We start from the raw sequence: 22,051 nt of genomic DNA on the forward strand, positions 1-22,051 counted from the left end.
CAATATATATAGTATATGTATATACTATATATATACACAATATATTTATATACTATATATATGTGTGTGTGTGTGTATGTGTGTGTGTGCTCTAAATGCATTTTATCCATGTGAGTTTTCTTTGCTGGAAGTGAAGTTGATATATGGGTTTGACTCTGGGATTAATACAAAGATAAGGAACAGACTGGTCATTTTTCAACATGAAGTTGAAAAGGAAAGATTTCCATTTAATGAACAAAAGATGTTAATGTACCTTATTTAGATTATATGAGTGAGTTTCTGGACTTTGACATATATCTAAAGCATATGAATAAATCTACTCCTCCAGGGCTCTTGGGCACTGTTGTGTGCAATGATTAGGAAATTTATTAAAGGGCATCAAGGTGTTCTTCAGCATCCTTTAAACTAAGTATGACAATTAATAATCAGGGTGGTTATAATAGCAGAGTAAGCTGAAAATGCAGGATTGCTTCTGAACTAAAAATAAAAATGGCATTATGTGATTTGGAAAATTCCTGAGGCCAACTGGAAGACTTGTATGGGGGAAGGTCCAGAGAGGTTAAGCAATAATTTGATGGATTGGTAGGTTGGATGGATGGATATACAGAAGAAGTCATGTTCAGAGTTTTAAATCACTTTTATCTGAGAATTGGGAACAATCCCATAGGTTTTGACTGCTCAAGTCCCCTTGGAAAACAATAGTGACTTCAGCTGTTTTTTCTTACATGACATTTTAGAGTCAGCTCTTACCAATATTGAGAATCTTCAGAAAGGCCAAATGTTCTGTCAGTATCATTCATTGGTCAGTATGTGTTTTCTCACATCATTTCCTGCTCACTTGGAAGACAGAGTTGGTAGGATTTTTGTTATTTTACAGAAAAAAAATTCTAACTATAAAAACTTTTATTATGAATGAAAATTAGAACCATATATATATATATTATATATATATAAAGCATGAGCATTATTATATGTGTATATTATATATGCATATATGTATATTATATATAATATATATAATTTAATAAAGCATTAACTTTGAAGTCATACAATCTTAAATTTAAAGCCCAGCATTATTAACTAATTAAGTAACTAAATAAAGCCCAGCTCTATCATTTACTAGCTGAGTGAACTTGAACAACTTCCTTAACCTCTCTGAGCCTAAAAGTGTCATGGGGAAAACTAGAAAAGCAGGCCCAGTGATGTGAAATCCTGTCATAATCAATGGCAATCCTTTTCTGCCAATCACCAGGCAAATAGAGCACAAACCAAAATGAATGTTCCATGCTGGCTTTTCTGCCCTTCAGAAGATCCCAGTCCAGAGGGAAATTAAGAGCACATAAGGTTATGACAGAGGGTAAAAATTAGGCAAACATTGAAGGTGTTCTATTTCTGACACTAAACTATGAAAAACTTTCAAAAAAACAACATACATGTCTCCTTCATCAATAAATCCCCACATAGCTTTTCACATAATCTCAATATATGTATTATTGAGTCTTTTGCACATAAATAGTTCACTAAAGTACATTAGATAAGTGTAGCAATAAATTCACACAGGATTTTTTAAAAATCTGAGTAATTTCCCTACATTATTTTTTTAAAAAGGCTTTCAAGAACATAGATAATAGTAAAATAATTAGGAAGTGATCAGGTTTGAGTATTTATTATCTTTGCTTTTAACATTATTTAAAGTTTAATACTTTGTAATAAATTATAATAATGACTGTGTTTAAAAACTGGCTTGAAAAAATTCCAGAATATTGAACAGTCTGCTTTCATTAGCCAGTGCTCTAGCACAACAGTGGATCTAGGCTAAGTTTTTAAGGTATCAGCCTCAGTTTCCTTGTGAAAATAGATAGCAAGTCTAGACAGTGTTTAAGGGCACAAGTGACTTTGACATTCTATGTGGTCCCCAAAGGTTTAGATTCATGTGTGACTCTATCTTTCCAAGTGTTGGCACAGTTCCTGAGGGGGCACTCCAGGTCTGCTTTTCTGGTGTTCCCTGTGCCACATTCTGTCTCTATACCAGAAGGAGTGACACCCTGTCAAGGGAGCCTTTGAATCAGGAAGTCGAGGAACAGCCAATCAGCTTCTTTTCTGATCTGCATCACTACCAAATGCTGTTTTGTTTTGTTAAGTGAATTAGAGGATGTTGGTATACAATCAAGTATATTCCTACTCTCATAGTTTTAAGTATGGATGCTCTAAAGGGGAGTAAAGAGGCTTTAAATATCCAGAAAATGCTAAGTATGGGAACTGTTCCAAGAGGCCAAGGGTTGGGCAATTCATGATGAAAATTTGTGTCTGATGATTCAATTTATTTTTCCTGGACTGTGGGTAAAGACTTATGTTGAGTACAATATAACTGGGGTGAACTGGTTCTTTTTAGATTTCACTTTTCCACCTATTAAATAAGAAAAAGTAGGCTAGATGGTCTCAGAGATCTATTAATTCTAAAATCCATCTATAATATTAAGGTTGTTTGGAACTCTGAAATATTAGATTTGGAGATTTTCAGGAGTGCTGAAAGAAACTTAATGTAAGGGATTTGAGTGACGACTCCTGGGGCAGAAAAGAAAAAAGCAAGAGAAAATGCAAACTGTTGGTGGATACCTCTTGGGGTTTTCAGCTCACTTCTACAGAGTAGGGTTCCTTTTTTTTTTTTTTTTTTTTTTGCTGATACTAAGAGCACAGGGTATTTAATCCACAAAAAAAACAAGATGAAAAGAAAAAAAAAAAGGGACTTGAGGCTTCCTGTCTGTGGGTGTGACTGGTTTGACAAACCCCCTTGAACACAGTGATTGTTCCATGAGTAAATTGACACTGAGATTCATCCAAAGGCAAAGCCTCTGAAGATAGGTAGGGTTTACCTCACTCTTCCTGCCCTATGGCACTAGCTGATCTCCTTCCTTCCTGTCAATAATATTTTACATCTTTATTCAGAGACCTGGAATGAATTCTGGATTTGCACAGGAGAGACAGTGAAGATCCTCCAACTTAGACCACTGATTTTCTAAAACACTGTAACAGAACCTGTTCTTCAAATGAAATCTTGCTTGGAACACTACTATACATAAGACAGGCAAAAGCCAAACTTCTTGGTGTTAAGAAGGAGGAGCGTCTGGACTCCTATCAATATGGCCATTTCTTTACATCTGGTGAACACACGGAGGCACCGGAAACCCTAGAGTTTCATGCAACCAATTTGAAAACTGCTGATGTATTCCAAACCTCACTCTCAACTTTTGTAGTAAAGTCACTGTAAAGCTTGAGGTCTTGGGGGAGGAATGAAAGGAGAGGGGCTATTGCCCTATTCAATGTCAATAAAGGTGATCTAGGAGAGAAAAGAGAGGTGATGGCGAGCATTTTATGGTGAAAGAACACAGAAAGAGAAAGAACAGTTTGAACTGGAGAGAAATGAGGGGATAATTCAGGTTTAATAACTTTTGTGTGACACTTTTACAGCTTCCACAGGTCTTTCAAATATGCTATTTAATTAGTTCAATTCAGCAACTTTTCCTGGATACACATTTTGTAATACCTGACCTAATCCAACCCAGGCACCAGGCACTGTATACAAAATAGGTAGCACATTATTTCAACCACCTGGTAAAGGAAGCATAGTTGAAGATACAAAGAGGCTAAGTAAATTGACCATGTCCTTAAAGTGTGACAATGGTAGAGCTAAAATTTGAACCCAAGTCTGTCTCACTTCAAAACCCATGTTCCTTCCGGGGCGCCTGGGTGGCGCAGTCGGTTAAGCGTCCGACTTCAGCCAGGTCACAATCTCGCGGTCCGTGAGTTTGAGCCCCGCGTCGGGCTCTGGGCTGATGGCTCGGAGCCTGGAGCCTGTTTCCGATTCTGTGTCTCCCTCTCTCTCTGCCCCTCCCCCGTTCATGCTCTGTCTCTCTCTGTCCCAAAAATAAATAAACGTTGAAAAAAAAAATTTTTAATAAAAATAAAAATAAAAAAACCCATGTTCCTTCCACTCCAACCTCAAGGAAATATAAAATTGTAAGGGATGAAAAGAGATATGGACGTTGCCTTCAAGTTACTTAAAATTCTCTACACTCGGTTGTTGTCCAAGGAAAGTAGCGTGAATTCTCATTGACGAGATGCAACTGAAGGCCAAGAAAGTTTGGAGAAGGAAGATTATAGTTCAAGTGAAGGACTGGGAAATGCCTTGTGGGGAGGAGATCATTGAGGACTGGGTAGGTGTCTGTGAGGCAGCAGAGCAGAGGCGACTGTCCCTGTGTCACAGTCAAGGAAGCTGAAGCTCAGAGACTTGCCCGCGGTTTTGCAGCTGGTTAGTGGGGACAGCAGAAATATAGGGAAGGTCTTTAGGTGTCAGAGAGTGACTAGAGGGAAAATATGAATGTAACATAAGCAGGGTCTGATTTAGCCTTTTGCCAGTAGTTCAGTTTGTGGCCATCTTCTCCATCCCCATTTCTGCTAGCATCCTCTTGTCTTACCTGGACTGGTGCAACCACTTTGCCCATAAACTGATGTGCTCGAAATCTTTCCTTCACGCAGCTTCCAGATTTCTCAGTACAAAACATATTCTGACTGGCAGCCTCATGCTTAAAACCCTTTAATGCTGTAGAGGTGGATATGGATGTGCAGAAAGAAATCCATCCGTAACTCATGCATGGATGCATGTGTGCACACAAGTATAAGTAAAACAGAATTTCTGAATAAGATCAGTGAGTTGTAGCAGTGTCAATATCCTGGTTGGAATATGTTTGAACAGTTTTGTAAGTTGTTGTATACCATTGAGAGAACAGCATAAAAGGTGCATGGACTCTCTCTGTATGTAAATCTGTATTTATCTCAAAATTAAAAGTTAATTTTGAAATGTGTTGCAAAACCTGAAAGTATTGAAATATTTAAGCTTTCTTTAAACATAGCGTATGATTTTCTTCTCCTCTCTCCAGTTCTGTTTTCCAGTGTTCTTTGCCCTAAATCTTATACTCTACTAACATAGAGTTTCTTGCAATTTTCTCACATACACCAAATGATTTTCCATTTTAGGATTTTGTCTATGCTGTCGCCATAGACTGCTCACTCATATTATTAATCCCTACCTGGCATAGCGAATTTCTTCTCCTTCTTTAAGGCTCTTTGATCCCTTAGATGAGCTGATATATTTTATCTTTGTACTTTCATAGCGTTACACATACTCTATTTATTAGAGGTTTGGTTTCCTGTCTTACTTTCTATACATTGATCTTCTAGAGATGACACTGTTTTATTTGCTTTTTATTTTCAGTGGCCTTTATTCTTGCTAGTAAATAATAGATGCTCATAATGTGTTTAACTTGAGTAAATGAATGTATTTCTCCTTACAGGTTGGAAATTATCAATAATAAATCCAATGCTATTATCTTCTGTTATGTAACAAGCTCAGAGTATTCATTTGCAAATTTAAGATGATTGACTATCTTAGTACACTATTTATTAACACTTTATGATATTAAAAGTAATGATGAAAAGCTTAGTTAATTTCTTCCTGGGGTAAAATTAGTCTACTGATAGTCACAATGAATCACATACTAAGATGATCCGTGTAGATAATATGCCAACTGGAGACAGCATCACCTGAGAAAGCTGATATTTTCCTTCACATTATATAGGGATCAAGGTTATTTTTTTTTAAGTAAAGGCAAACGTGGGGACCCAGCAACAAAATGGAGCAAACAGAAATAATACTCATTTGCAACATATTCAGATGTTTAGTCTGAATACTTAATCCTTTAGTCTAACATAGAATTTTACATTCCAATTAACAACCACCCACATACACATCAAGGTAGGTTAACTGGTGATTAAAATTTTTTAAAAAGTAGAAAAAACTAGGTTCAGAGGTTTGAGTTTATTTTTCCTGGGCACAATGCTGAGATGGTAGTTATGAGAGAGGTGATTTTGCTGCAGGTGAAATTTAAATTTTCTGAAAGCCTCTCTGTTTTCTGATTCTACTTTTTACCTGCTGGAGGCAGAATGGGCAGATAATCAGTTGAGTCATTTTAAAACAAGTTTAATAATAGGTCACCCTGGCTGTCAGAATTAATGAGGCAATGTTTATTTTCTTTTTGAAATCTTCAGAGCATTGATGCTGGATACTGGAAGTGTAGAGTGTTAACAACATTATTAGTTACAGAATAACTTGATAGAAGATGTGATTGTCTAACTGTATGGCAAAATGGGATCCATGACATTGCCCAAAGAAACACCACTCATGCAACTTGTAAAATTCGCTGCACCTGCCTGCGTGGTTCTGAAAATGCACTTGAGTTATTCTTGATTGAGTATGCTTTAGTTTAAATACTCAACATCCTAAATACAGAGACTATAATTCTAGTTTCATTTTTGTTCTTTTAAGGTTCGTAGAAACCCCAGCTCATTTCTCTTGGAAAGAAAGCTATTACCGATCCACTATGTCCCAGAGCACACAGACAAGTGAATTCCTCAGTCCAGAGGTCTTCCAGCATATCTGGGATTTTCTGGAACAGTAAGTATCAAATAAACACAAAATATTGTACTTAAATTATTATAAATGGGCAAATGCAGATTATAAAAATATTGCTTACTATGACGTGCTCCTAAAATCAATAAAAATCAGTCAATATTGTTGGAAAAATGTATTTCCTCCAATAGTATTTCTGTGTCAAAATTCATTGCAGATTTATTCAGTTTATAATACTGAATGAAGATCATTATTGCAAGGTGGTATAATTTTGGAGCGTAATTTTGGTCTCCTGACTACCTCCAAATAGGTTCCCCAATGACTCCCTTGATATTCAAAATCTGTTCCTTTGGCTTAAAGACTCTTAGTTGCTGATACAATACAAATACCCCCTGAAGAGGTAAAACACTAAATTTTGTTGGTCATTTATGCCTTGCTAGGAAAATGATTATTGTCTTCTTTATTGAGTTTGGATAAGTGAACAATTTAAGAGGAAATACCAGAGCACTTGGTACCCTAAGGGATGGGGTATAAAATACTAAGTTCCTGATACATCCTTTCTCTCCCACATCCACCCAGCAATTCTCTGACAAGGGTAAGGATCATGATTCCCATTTTATGAATAGGATTTAGATTTGAACTGCCTGAGATTACACATACGGCATGTGGTTGAGCCACGATTCAAACCTAGAGTTTCTGACTCCAACCAATGAGCGCTGCCATCTTTGAAACTGAGAGAGCTCACTGTTATCCCCTGGGTTCTTGTGTTTTAGTCCCATTCCCTGCCTAACACCCTTTTGTTTGTCCTTTATTATAGGCCTATATGTTCAGTTCAGCCCATTGACTTGAACTTTGTGGATGAGCCATCAGAAAATGGTGCAAGAAACAAGATTGAGATTAGCATGGACTGTATCCGCATGCAGGACTCAGACCTCAGTGACCCCATGTGGGTGAGTGGCAGGAGATTCTCCTATAATCTGTGGGCCATGCTATCCACATCTCTGTTAAATCTCTATATTTCATGGCATATGAGAAGGCAGGTGGCTCTGAATGGGCTAAGCCATTGGGCAGAAAGTCAGTGTGGTCAGTAGAGAAAATTAAGCATTTGTGGATTCTCTTCATCAACTGTGCCTACTGCGTGTGCTTCTTCCACTAGTGTGGGAAATGTGGGCTGGGAATAATCCCTTACATCCTTTATCTGAATCTTTCCTCATGTCTATCCCAGTTTGGGAAGGATGATACCAGTCCAAGGTTTTATAGGGGGAAGATACAGAGTCCAAGTCTAGACCTAAATTCTATCCAAATTCTGTCTATACTAGGGCAGGATGGAACTCTTCTTCTTTAATGAGGGAGGAGAAAGTAAATTCAATGTGAAGACACAAGTTTAAGTACCTAGTAATAGAACAAGGGGAAAGAAGATAAATAATACATAAAATAGGTGGTTTTTGTTTTTTGACTTTTGTTTTCTTGGATTTACCACTGAGTCACTAGTGACCTTAGGCCTCAGTTTCTCATACAAACGAGTGTAATGGGTTAATAATAATAAAAGACACTTATCCTAAATGTTTGGATGAAATTTTCTGTATTTGTGCAGTACATCGTGCTAGTGGGCTTGTTTTGTTTTGTTATTTTTTAAATGATTATTCACCGTACAAATTCTGTTGCCTTTCCTGTAAACACACACACACACACACACACACACACACACACACAAACAAACAAACCCTTCTAGAAAAATAGGACAAAAAAAAAAAAAGGTAGAGAAAAGGTGGATATTTCATAGAACACATGTGGGCATGATCTTGGAAATCACTTTAAAAATACCTTGCCTTGCCTTTCTGATAGAAGATGTTACTGGAATTTTCACTCTGTGTGTGTGTGTGTGTGTGTGTGTGTGTGTGTGTGTGTGTGTGTGTATTTATCTGGATTTTACTTCTTTCTTTCTTTGGATTGTACTTTTTTTTTTTTTTTTTTTTTTTTGATATTGGATGAAGGTCTGTCAGGAAAGGGAAGAGGGAACAACCAAAAATATGAAGTTGTAACTTTGTGGTTACACTGATGTTTTATCACTAAGTTGATGAAAAGAAAATGCAATTCTTCAGTGGCCTCTTCCATTCTAATATCAATATGCTTTTCAGTTATCTTTGAGCTAGTGAAAGGAGACTGATGGATAAATCCAAGGCAGGTCACTCAAGGCCTTGGAATGTATTATAATTAAACATAAATGGGGGAAATTCTTATACAACAGTGGCTTCGAAATTAGGATATCCCCAATTCACTGAATAACATCACCTCTTGCTAGGTAGTGCGAGCCTAGGCAAACTTATCTTTGTATGTTCTCTCTGGGGATTTTCTGTTCTGATTCCTGGACTCATAAAAGTGAGCAAATTTATATAAAGCTTAAAATGGAGAATCAAGCCTTTTTATTTACAGTTTTGACTGTCATTTCACACACTTTCGCACACTGTAGCATGTGATTTTTTTAATGTGTCATGCTGTTTACTTCATTATATTATTAAAAATTTTGTCCTTAGGAACATCTTGGGTTTTTTATTGGGGGGTGGGAGGTTGATTTTTTTCCCCCTGTACCCAATTCCTATCTACCCCTCAACAACCATGTATTCTATCTTCTCTGGGAAAATTTCCATATCACCATTCTTCACCATATAGCAGAGACCATTCCTCTGAGGCAACTGAGGTATATTTTTAGTCCTATTACATATTATAAAATATTATAATTGTTTATTTCTCTGTCTCTCAAGGGGACAGGGGCCATATTTTGTCATGCTCAGTATTTGTTTCAGTATATGTCTCATAATAGACCCTCAGGAAATTTTGAAGTCATAAGAAATGAGATTTGGAAGTTATCTATAAAGTCCAAGAGTTCTTTTTCAAGCAGTCCTGTCCAAAAGAAGTTTCTTTCAATGATGTAACTGTTCTATATTCTGTATTGTTCAATGCAATAGTCACCAGCCACATGTATCCTTTGGGCATTTGATATGTGGTTGGTACAACTGAGAAGCTTAATTTTAACTTTATTTAATTTAAATTTGAATGACCACCTGTGGCTCGTTGGTAATATATTGGGTAGTGCAGTTCTAGAATATCTCCAGCCAGGGGGTTATTCTCTTCTTGAGCATTCACATCAGCAATGCTTCCAGTCCCATCTGCCTCTTGTATTCCTTCCCTTTTGACTATGGTCTGTCAGTGCCAAAAGCATTATGCTTTTTAGGTAATTTATTTTTTACTTGCACTGTTTTTTTGCTTCTGCTGGAAAGTACCCAGATTTGCTATTCAAGCAAAACTTCAGTCATTTAAAGTCCATTGTGATGCTTTTACAAATCAGCTAAGGAAACTTTAGAGAAATCCTAGTACAGTACCTGAGTAAGAGACATGAAAGCTATACAGGATGTTAGAAAATGGAAAGAATCGGGGCACTTGGGTGACTCAGTCGGTTGGGTGTCCAACTTCAGCTCAGGTCATGATCTCACAGTCCGTGAGTTTGAGCCCCGCACTGGGCTCTGTACTGACAGCTCAGAGCCTGGAGCCTGCTTCAGATTCTGTGTCTCCCTCTCTCTCTTCCCCTCCCCCACTCACGCTCTGTCTCTGTCTCTCTCAAAAATAAACATTAAAAAAAAATTTTTTTTAAAGAAAATGGGAAGAATGAAGGGGAGAAAGCCAAGAAATTACACAGATGCCATTGCTCTCCTGATAAGTATCTACCTAAGAATACACTGCTTCATGGGTTGAGGGATATTGTTATTTAAGAAGTACTGATATTTAAAAGAATTATCCATTTGTGTTCAACATTATTTCCCGAGCATCAGTTATTCATATATATATATATATATATATATATATATATATATATGCACTTTATATTGATTCTTTGAAATTGACTTTTAATAACGCTCCTGGGAGGACTGACCTGATTGAAACTGAGAGCATTCAACTTAACATTGATCCATATGGTCCTGTTATAATTCTAAATCACAAATTTTTGAAATGACATCATCCTTCAAACAAGTAGCTGCTGCAACTTGTGTGAGGTTCTTTCCTTCTATTACTTCATAGCATATTTTTGCTTGACTTATGTATAGGTTAATAGCTAAACAGTTCCAAAACGCTACATATAAGTTACTTTCGTTTTCCATGTAATAGTTTTTTTTTAAATTTTGGATCTCCGCCTAGATGTTCTCACTGTGCAAGAAATATGAATCTGTGGACATGAAACAACATGTCCGATTATTAAGGACGGAAATCATGAAATCGAGAACGGCATCCATCTTTAATGACTTTTGATACAACCTTCACCTTGATAATTAGTCAAGAAACAGAATCTTAATGTGTTGCTCTGATTATTAGCAAAGAAATCTGAATTGCAGAGAGTATATGTGCCTTCTTCATTAGAATGATTTTAATGTCACTGAAGACTGAACTACATTGAATTAGCAAATGAAGATGAATGGGATTTCTCAATTTTTTAAAATAATTTAGCCTATGTTTCCAAGATCCTGTTGGCTTCTGATTCTAATGTCCAGTATATATTACTTCACATCTCAGCCTTGCCTTATTTACAAACTGTCACAGTATGCCTGTCATGTCTTCAATGGGTAGATAATGGCATCAATATTTAAATGTTCTCCTGGAATGATTCATGGAAACTACATAACTTTTGTTTGTGCATTTGTTGACTCTTTGTGCTTTAGAAGAAGCCGTATATAATTGAACTGGGTTTTTCCCTTGCGATTTGAGTGGTAATTATCTAAAACCATCCATTTTTATAAATTCTTATTGTAGCATCCCAGATATACATGAAGAGTCTTTAGCTCATCACCTCTGCATTTCAAAAGAGCAGATAGTGTGCTTGTATTTGGAAAGGTGTAGACCACAGCATACTGCCCTACATCTTAAATGGCCCAAGATTCCTATAAGATTTCAAGTATATATACACTAGATCTAGCAACAGACATTTCCTTAGTACTTACTGTGTGCTATGTTCTTTGTGATACAGATGAAGAAATCATGGTCTCTAGCTTTGAGAACACCCTAATGTAGCAAATGAGCCAATGTGTATAAAGTTACTTAGGAAGAGTATTCATATGTATATACTTTTTGAAGACACACATAAAAGGAATGATTTATTGTACCTGAGAAGGACTGGCAATGTGTTACAGAGAAGGCAATGTGTTACAGAGATTTTTATTTAAGCCTTGAACTATGAGTGAGTCAAACTGATCAAAACAGGGAAAGGAAAAGAGGCCCAAGTTTTTGTTATGAAAACAACTTACTAAAAATACTATACTGTAAAGCTTCGAAGTTTTAAATGATGAGGCTTAAACATTTAGCTAAGGAGAAATTTCTATAGAAAAAAGGACAAAATATACATTTAAAATTTTATAACACATGACAAAGTTTTAATAGCCCTAACAACCTAAATATTTAAAACTACGAGAAAGAGGGGCACCAGGGTGGCTCGGTCAGTTAAGGGCTCGACTTTGGCTCAGGTCGTGATCTCACGGATCATGAGTTCAAGCCTTGCATTTGGCTCAGTGCTGATAGTGTGGAGCCTGCTAGGGATTCTCTCTCTCCTCCTCTCTCTGCCCGTTCTGTGTTCTCTCTTTCATGCATGCACACACTCTCTAAATAAAATAAAATAAAATAAAATAAAATGAAATAAAATAAAATAAAATAAAATAAAATAAAAATTTAAAAGATACTAAGAGAAAGATAAAATCCCTGCTCTTTGGCAAAGAGTATAAGTACTTCACATATGTTTCATTGACATTAAATATTCAACTTCTCTAATAAAAAAAATTGTGAAGTCAAAGAATGAGATTCACTGTTCATCATAAATTGTCTTCTACCTGGTCAGCAAAGATTTAAATGATTGGTAATATCCAGTGCTGATGATATTGGGAAACAGACAACCTTTTCACTTTGGACAAGAGTATAAATTGACGTATGTGGAGAACAATTTGCCTATTCTAATTTATTAAATTTTAAAGGTATTTACACTCATCCTTTAAGGCTGCTTCTAGGAATTTCTTTCACAAAGTAATTTAAAATATATAAATAAGTATATACACAAATATATATGCTGACATACATACATACACACACAGACATGCACACAAACACACACACACACCTATACAGAAATGAAGGCTTCATTGTGACGTTGTTTCTAATATCTAAAATGATAAGACTAGATAGAATTTTGTAGACTTTTGTAGAATTTTAATGTTTTGGGCTCTGATAGATAGGAAAGAAACTACAGTTTAAAGCAAATGAGGGTTAAGCCCACCATTGAGAGATGGTATTAATAATTATGATGCATGGTCGTTTTCATCTTGCCAGTTTTATTCATGTGAACCTCAGTATGGTTTCTGTGTTTGTGCTTTGTGTGAGGTATCTGTATGTATATCTGGGAAAGATTAAGTAAAATTTATATAATTTCTTATGAAATGTTTGGAAGAATTTACTAATAAAACCATCTGGGCATGGATATTTCTTTTTTGGAAAGCTCGTTAAGTAGTTTCATTAATTGTTACAGACCTAATGAGATGATTTGTTTTATCTTGGGTAAGTTTTCATAAGTAGTGGTTTGTAAGGAATTGGTTAATTGCATCAAAGTTTTGATTTTTTTTTTTGTACAGAATTGTTTGGAGTATTTCCTTACTACCCTTTTAATACCTATGGGGTCTGTAATATCCTCCTGTTCATTTCTGACATTGGTAACTTGTGTCCTCTTTTTCTCCATCAGTCTCGCTAAAAATTTATGAATAGTATTGATCTTTTGAGAAACCAGCTCAGCTTTTTGGTTTCCCTGTTTTTCTCTATTGTCTTTCTGTTTTCAACTTTATTATTTCTGGTCTCATTTTCTTCTGCTTCATTGGGTTTATTTTGCTCATCTTTTTTTCAGGTTTCTTAAATTAGAAGTTTATATTACTGAGTTGAGATCTTTCTTGTGTTCTAATGTTAGTATTTATGTTTATAAATTTCCCATGAGACACTGCTTTGGTGGCATCCACTAAATGTTGATATGTTGTATTTTTATATTGCTCAGTTTAAAGCATTTTCTGTTTGCCCTTGAGACTCTGTCTTTGACCTATGTGTATTTATAAGTCTGTTTAATTTCCAAGTATTTGGGTATTTCCTGTTACCTGTCCCTTACTGACTTCTGGTTTAATTCCATTATGACCAGAAAACATACTTTGTATGATTGCAAATTTTTGAAATTTGTTAAAGTTTGTTTCATGAGTCAAGATATGGTTTATCTTGGTGAATATTCTGTGGGCATACGCTGATCTATAAATGTCAATTGGGTTCTGTTGGTTTGTGGTATTATACAGTTTTTCTCTATCCTTGTTTATTTTAGTTTCATAGTTCTATTGATTACTGACAGATGAATACTGAAGTCTTCAACTCCAATTATGGATTTGTCTTTTGCTCCTTTCAAGTCTGTCTGTTTTGGTTCATATTTGTGTGAGTTTCTTCTAGAAAACATATAGCTGGGTCACTTTTTATCCATTCTGGCAATCTATTAATTGGCATATTGATATCAGTTTCATTATATATATATATGTGTGTATATATATATATATATATATATTCATTGTATATAATATTACATATATACAAATATTACATATGTGTATACATATATTATATATATTAATATATATATGTATACATACACACCATTTAGGTTTTGTTTGTTTTTTTTCTCCGTTGCTCTTTTGTCTCCCTTTTTTCTACCACTATTTAGATCATTTGACCTATTTTTAGTATTTTCTTTTAACTGTTCTATCTTGGTTTTGGCTATATTTCTTTGCATATTTTCAAATTGTTTCTCTAGGGATTATAGTCATAATTTTTTACAGTCTATTGAGAATCAATATTTTACCACTTCAAATGGAATGTAGAAAACTTACCACATATTGGTTTCATAACCCTCCCCCATGATGTTGTCATACATAATATGACATATATAAAATATATATATAAAATATATATAAAATATATGTAAAATACATCTATGTACATTGAACACTCTATCAGACAATGTTATAAGTTTTACTTATAACTGTCATATGTATTTTTAAAGAACTCAAGAGAATAAGTCTATTTTATTGAACCAGGTATTTACCGTTGATGTTATTCTTCCTTCATACTAAAGTTACAATTCCAGGGGCGCCTGGGTGGCGCAGTCGGTTAAGCGTCCGACTTCAGCCAGGTCACGATCTCGCGGTCCGTGAGTTCGAGCCCCGCGTCAGGCTCTGGGCTGATGGCTCGGAGCCTGGAGCCTGTTTCCGATTCCGTGTCTCCCTCTCTCTCTGCCCCTCCCCCGTTCATGCTCTGTCTCTCTCTGTCCCAAAAATAAATAAAAAACGTTGAAAAAAAAAAGTTACAATTCTGACTGAATAATATCAGGAAGAATAGGGAATTCTATGTACAATTTTGTTCATCAGAATTTTTTTTCAAGGAAAAATATGTACTTATATTTTCCAAGCAGGACTACAAACCATGTCAGAGCTCTAATTTGCTGAATTTTTATTGAATATAAGTTTAAAAACGTTCCCTCTATACCTCCCTCAACCTTTTCTCCCTCTCAGAATCACACCTATAGGTATTTTCTAACATTATAGAATTGTATCAAGATTGTTTTTTATATGCCAATCTTTTGTCCTCATTTGCAAAATTTCATTCTTTAAATATACATATATATATTATACATATATACAAATATATATTTGTGTACATATATATACATATATAAATATATACATATATATTACACATATATACAAATAATATTACATATTTGTAATAAAATATATATTTGTATATATGTATAATATATATGTATATATACATTTTTATATATGTATAACATACATATATGTATGTATATATATATTATACAAATATATATATATATACACATACATACATATATATATTATAACAAACATACTCTGTGAACAAAGTATTTTTCATTAGGTCGCTCTAGTCAGGCTACAAGGGGCTGGTTAACAATGTTGCTGCATGAGTCACTCAAAAATTCTTAATTTCCTATCCTACATGCCTCCTCCTGGCTCAAGAGGTGGAAAGGGTAAGATTATTGCTATGTCATATAAACAGGAATTATTTTCTATAAATGTTGGTCTCCCAGACACCTGACATGAATAATGTCTGCCAACCCCAAGTCTGATGCCAATATCAAGAGCTCACTTGAAAGAAGGCATTCAAGTGATTTTCCTTCCCTTTCCTTCCTACCAGGTCTCCTCAGGCTTCTAGAACCACCTTCACATCTCCACTGTTACCCTCTTTGTTTCTCCTATGCATTCCCTTGTTCCTTTCCAGGTGTCCCACTTCTCTCCCATTTCTACTTCCTCTGGTCAGGTCTTCTAGAAAAACACTACAGTTCAGTAGGCAGACTTGTTTAAGGGTTTTTTGTTTTTGTTTTTTGTTTTTTTACTACATTATACTTAACGGGGCTATACAGTTTATTACTTCAGAATTATGACATGAGAGTTTTAGTCAGATACACTGTGATTGCAATTCTGTCTTTACCAATTTTAGTCATGTTAACTTGATAATCTCTGTGAACCTTTCCTTCGTTTTTATGGATAGACAATAGTACCTATCATTGGCCTCAGAGAATTACAATGTTTATTTCATTGTCTGATTTGCTTTCATTCAAAGTTCCTGACATATAAAATTATAGTCATTTAAAAATCATTTTTGTTACCACTTGTCTGTGCTGTTTTTCATAAGAACTCTGAGATAGGTGAATATATATTACTTTTTATAATAAAATGCAAATTAATAAATTGCTCTGATTATAAAATCATAAAAAAAGAACTTTAGAAGTAAATATCAAAAGCATATACAATCTCAACTTCATGATAACAATTATAAAATTTTAGTCTTTTTTCCAGTTTTTTTCCTTGAAGAAATAGATTTTTTAAGATGTTTTTGGATCACGTCATATATAAATTTTCCAGTCTACTTTTTTCGCATTCAGAAGTGAACCTATTTTTCTTATTTACTAAGCTTCAAAAGAGCTTTAATTGTTGTCTTATATGTCATTACATAAATCTACAATGATCTATTTAACTGTTCTTTACTCCTAGATTTTTAAGAATATTTATTTATAAAACATTTTCTTGTGCTAGATGCTTAGAATAAAACTGTATTAACACCAGTGTTAATAATACCAAATTTCTTTTCATGAGTTTATACTCCTACAACTGTGCAAAAGTGTCTATAAACTTGAAATCAATTTTGGTTATACAATCTCTTTCCAAAAAAAATGCCGGTTCTTTGGGGCACCTAGGTGGCTCAGTCGGTTAAGCGTCTGACTCTTGATCTCAGCTCAGGTCTTGATCTCAGGGTTGTGAGTTCAAGCCCCACATTGGGCTCCACACTGGGCATGAAAGACTACTTTTAAAAAAATGTGAATACTTCTAGGTGACTAAAAGGGATTCTGGCCATTTGCACATTGAGGTGAAACAGTCCCTGTTTAAACAACCTTTGACTGTAATCGTTGGAAGGGATGGTAGTTTTGACTAGAGATGAGTAGGACATCTTGGAGAATGGAGCACTGATGAGTGGGGTGGACAGGCTTCATTGGGATGCAGACAGTATGAAGAAAGGCTATGAAAGAAAGGTACCCAGTATATTTGCAAGCTATCCCCCTAGGGCTAGCCCTGAACATGGGAATGTACATAACATTTTCTCCTTTTCCATGCAGCTCTTCTTAACCCTTGTTTTAGTATCTTTACTGCTCTCATTCCTTGGCTGCTGCCATTAAAATAATCATTCAATCATAATTTGTACCAAATAAGCTTTTATTAGTTCTATGAAAACAAGTGAAATAGACAAAATATATTCCACATAGAAAAAACCCTCCAGTTTTTGGAAGATGGGTTTGTAGTCCCTTAATGTTGCTTATGAGATGGCCTGATATCCACTCTGATTAGACGGAGTTCAGGGGTCCCCAGAAGAGCAGACTGTTGTCCTGTTCTGTTCTTTGTGCACTGTAACCAATCAGAAGGGACCACTTTGTTCAGGATTGCCAGGCCAGGGACTTTTACCCTAAACACAAGTATGCATTTCAAACCTTGAACAAACAGTCTGCTTAATAAAATAAGGGAAAGGATTTTCTTTCTTTCTTTCTTTTTTCTTCTCTAGAAATTCACAAACATCAGTTGACAGGTGACAGCTCCTCCCTTACAAAAGGGGCTGTTTGCTTTTTGATTTGGTGTTTGGGTAAACTGCAGCACGCAAGGCAGAGAATTTATTGCCTAGGGGAAGGTGTTTGCAGTCACTGTGTTTAATCTGAAAAGAAACCCTTTTTCCTTCTATCCCCTCCCTCTGTTTTTGAGGAGGGAGAGTTGGAAATGATAGCCCCAGGGAAATAGTTCCCCTAACACCTGTCTTTGGTGTAACCTCAGCAATGTTACTTAAGACACTGTGCTTAGTGTATATGCAGTCACAATGACAAAGTTGAAGAGGGCAGATAAACAGAAAAGGATTTCAGCAGAAACACAGGAGCTGATTCTGACCTTGCATTCTCTTAAAAACCGACGAGGTTGAAATCCTAGCATGCTGGCTTAGAGAAAATCTGATTTGTCTGAAGTAATATGCTGTAAGTCACCTGTTCTTTCCTTCAGTGACCAGTTCATTTAATATAGTTTTAATCTACAAAACCTGGAAAATTCTAGAATATTAGACTCAGGAGCTATAGACATGATACATAGTTCTGCTCCAGCTTTCCTTTAATAGACAGGAAAACTAGGATCCAAGTTGATTAGGCTGAACTTCTCCAGTGTTTCCACTAGGGTTTATGGTTGACCCTGGACTAAACCTAACTTTCTGGATTTGTAGACCTGCCTTTCCATCTACTATTAAAGATAGTTAGTGGTAGTGAGTTCAAGCTGGAGGGAGATTGCTGCCTGCATTTGAATCCCAATCTCTCATCCACTACTTGGAGGACCTTAGCTAAATTCTGGTGTGTTTCTGGGCTTCAGTTCACCCACTTGTGAAATGAGGATGATGGTATTGATGACCCACCAGAGAAAAACTGTTTAGAGAATGGAGATGGGATGTGTAAAGCAATTAACACAATATTTTGTGTGTGGCCAGTTCTCAGTGGTGATTGCTCATTGCTGTTCCTCTTTAGAATATGATAAATCTGGAAATAGGAAATTTTCAATCCCAAATAGAGTAATTACTGCTGTAGGAAAAGGTGAAATTGGTATGGATTTGTATTTTTGTATTTCAAAAAAAAAAAGGAAGTAGTATTTGAAGATATACTAGCATGCTGTAATCTCTGTTTAGCCCGTTTTTTTTTTTTTTCCCATTTGAAACTAGATAGAGTTTTCTTCAAATTAAATCAAATTTTGAAGTAGATTTCTTTTCAAAGCTGATATACTCTGGGGACACGTGGGTGGCTCAGTCGGTTAAGCATCCAACTTTGGCTCAGCTCATGATGTCGGGGTTCATGGGTTCAAGCCCCGCATTGGGCTCTATGCTGATAGCTCAGCAGGCTGGAGCCTGCTTCAGATTCTATGTGTCCCCTCTCTGCCCCTCCCTCACTCGCCCTCTGTCTCTCTCTGTCTCTCAAAAAGAAATAAACATAAAAAAAAAAAAGCTGATCTACTCTGGTGTCCATTCAGGTTTTATAGAACTTACAAAAAACATTTTCACTTTAATTACTATCATTTTATATTAGTTATTTGCATTTCATTCAGTAATCTTAACATAGTAAAATGTTCTCTGCTCTAGAGCACAAGCTTTGGAATTGGATACCCTGATATCCCTTGTTTTGAATCTTAGTATGATAATAAAATCAGAGCTGCATGGACTCCTAGATCTCAAGATGTGGTCTCTGGCCAGCAGCATCAAGAACTGTAAAGAATGAAAATATTTTGGGTTCCACTCCAGATCTGCTGAAACAGAAACTAGGAGAGGGAGGGCAACAATCTTTCAATAAAGCCCTCCAGGTGATTCTGATGTTGGAGAAATATGGCGCAATCCAATATTTAACATCCGTATTTTTATAGGCGGAGGAACTCTGGCTCTGAGTGGACAGTGACTTGCCCGAGGGTACAGAACCATAATGACAAAGAAGGAACTTCTAGGCCAGTCTCTGCTTTAAAATAGACAGTTTTAGCTGTTATTCATCTTAAAACATGTGGAAAGTTCTGCTGGGCTATGCCATTAAGAAAATAAAAATGTAGGGGGCGCCTGGGTGGCGCAGTCGGTTAAGCGTCCGACTTCAGCCAGGTCATGATCTCGCGGTCCGTGAGTTCGAGCCCCGCGTCGGGCTCTGGGCTGATGGCTCAGAGCCTGGAGCCTGTTTCTGATTCTGTGTCTCCCTCTCTCTCTGCCCCTCCCCCGTTCATGCTCTGTCTCTCTCTGTCCCAAAAAAATAAATAAACGTTTAAAAAAAAAAAAGAAAAGAAAAATGTAGAATATCATAGTTGAGAAAAAGAAATTAAACGTATTAAGTGGTTGGCTTCATGTGTCTTCATCAGTAAAATGTTGTTAAACAAATTCTCATACGTGGTTTTCTTAAAATTTTTTTTAATGTTTATTTATTTTTGAGAGAGAGAGAGAGAGAGAGCATGAGAGGCAGAGGGGCAATGAGAGAGGGAGACAGAGAATCCAAAGCAGGCTCCAGGCTCTGAGCTGTCAGCACAAAGCCCGATGTGCGGCTTGAACTCACAGAGTGCAAGATCATGACCTGAGCTGAAGTCAGAGGCTTAACTGACTGAGCCACCCAGGCACCCCATCATATGTGGTTTTCTAAAACTGTAGGTTTATAAGAATCTTTTCCCTGGCAAAAAGACTATAGTCTAAAGCTTGTATTCTTGTCAATTCAACAAGAATTTGCTGATTATTTACTAAGTTCAAGATACTCTGCTAAGGGTGCAAAATTTAACTAAAAGAGCTTAGTCTATCACTACCTATAACTTAAAATCAGTAGGGGAGACAATGATGAAGTTAATGAACTAGGTTATAAATGATCTAAATGATCACACCTGGGGCACCTGGGTGGCTCAGTCAATTAAGTATCTGACTCTTGATTTCACCTCAGTTCATGATCTCAGACTTCTTGGTTTGGAGCCCTGCATTGGGCTCTGTGTTGATGGAACCCTCTCCCACTCACATGTGCAGGCACACCTTCTCTCTCTCTTTCAAAATATCAATCAATCAATCAATCATATCAAATAAAATATTTGTTTCTTACCTATTGAGAGATGAATAGATGAGAAAATAAATGGGTACCCATATTGAACAATGGACCAGAGTTTAGTCATTGGTAATGACTTCTGGGCATTATAACTTTGGCGACAGTATTCATATCAGACTCTATAAGAATGATAACCGTTAGGCATTAAGCAGCTCGGTGGTCCTGCACTTAGCTAACATTTGCTGCTTTCTATACTTGAGACATTCTGAGGATTTGATGAATAAACAAAGCATTTTATACTCCCAAAGACTTCATAATTTGTTACCAAACAGGAGATACATACAAACAACTCTTATCAAGATAGAAACTGGTAAGCACCAGAGGAGAATATAGATAAAATTCAGCAGGAATTCTGATATTCATTTCTATTTGAAAGCTCAGAAAATATATGGGCCAGGTGAAAGAGAAGAAAGAGAAGTCATTTCAGGCTGTGAGAACTAAGTTAGGGAACAGGTTTGTTTTGTTTTGTTTTGTTTTTTTTCAACGTTTATTTTTGGGACAGAGAGAGACAGAGCATGAACGGGGGAGGGGCAGAGAGAGAGGGAGACACAGAATTGGAAACAGGCTCCAGGCTCTGAGCCATCAGCCCAGAGCCCGACGCGGGGCTCGAACTCACGGACCGCGAGATCGTGACCTGGCTGAAGTCGAATGCTTAACCGACTGCGCCACCCAGGCGCCCCAGGGAACAGGTTTAAATGTGTGAAGCATCAATGTAAGAGAACAGCAAATGATGGCGATATGTAAGAACTGGAGAATATTAGCTTTTACCTAGAGTAACACAAATGATTATTTTTAAGTTCCCTGAACCTATATGTGAGCTGTTAGTTCAAGACCCCTTGAGTTAACACTTTGAGTTAAGTGGTAAACTGTGTAATGGGGGGAAGGCCATTTTGGTTTGGCTTGAACCCAACAGGCAAGAAAAGGAGAAAGGAAATAGACAATATAGTTGCGTTGGGGTCCTTCAAGAAAGACAGTGATGCATTCTAACCTGATGGTCTTGCTGAACCAGTTATAGCATAAAGAGTAGGGGTAACTAGAAGATGGCGGCTAGAGATGTGGAGGTGCCTGCCATGCATCTGACCCCAAACTCTTTTCTTATTGTCAAGGTAAGTAGGTGTGTAAAGATTAAGACTGAGTCTCTCTACAGGAATATTTCTTGTCTACATTTTCTTCCCTAGCATTTATTCAGGACATACTAAGTGCCAGCTCCTAAAGTAGGAACAGAGATGAAAATGAGTCCCTTTACTTTACAACCTAATGTGGGATAAAGGTGACTATGCTACTAACTAGAAAACAAGAAACATGTTGATAAAATG

The 22,051-nt window shown here is 36.3% G+C and overlaps 1 protein-coding gene across 7 annotated transcripts in view; it reads left to right on the forward strand.

Moving 5' to 3' along the window:
• The window catches only part of TP63 (tumor protein p63), a 231,914-nt gene that overhangs the window by 78,126 nt on the left and 131,737 nt on the right, over positions 1-22,051 (forward strand). For all 7 annotated transcript variants that reach the window (XM_040481081.1, XM_040481089.1, XM_040481087.1 and 4 more), the window contains exons 2-3: positions 6,383-6,511; positions 7,284-7,416. In XM_040481081.1, the coding sequence (XP_040337015.1) occupies positions 6,383-6,511; positions 7,284-7,416 (262 nt within the window). The remainder of the gene's footprint in view (positions 1-6,382; positions 6,512-7,283; positions 7,417-22,051) is intronic.

Source organism: Herpailurus yagouaroundi, unplaced genomic scaffold (genome assembly GCF_014898765.1).
Source record: "Herpailurus yagouaroundi ecotype Mexico unplaced genomic scaffold, PumYag 159, whole genome shotgun sequence".
Lineage (NCBI taxonomy): Eukaryota > Metazoa > Chordata > Mammalia > Carnivora > Felidae > Herpailurus > Herpailurus yagouaroundi.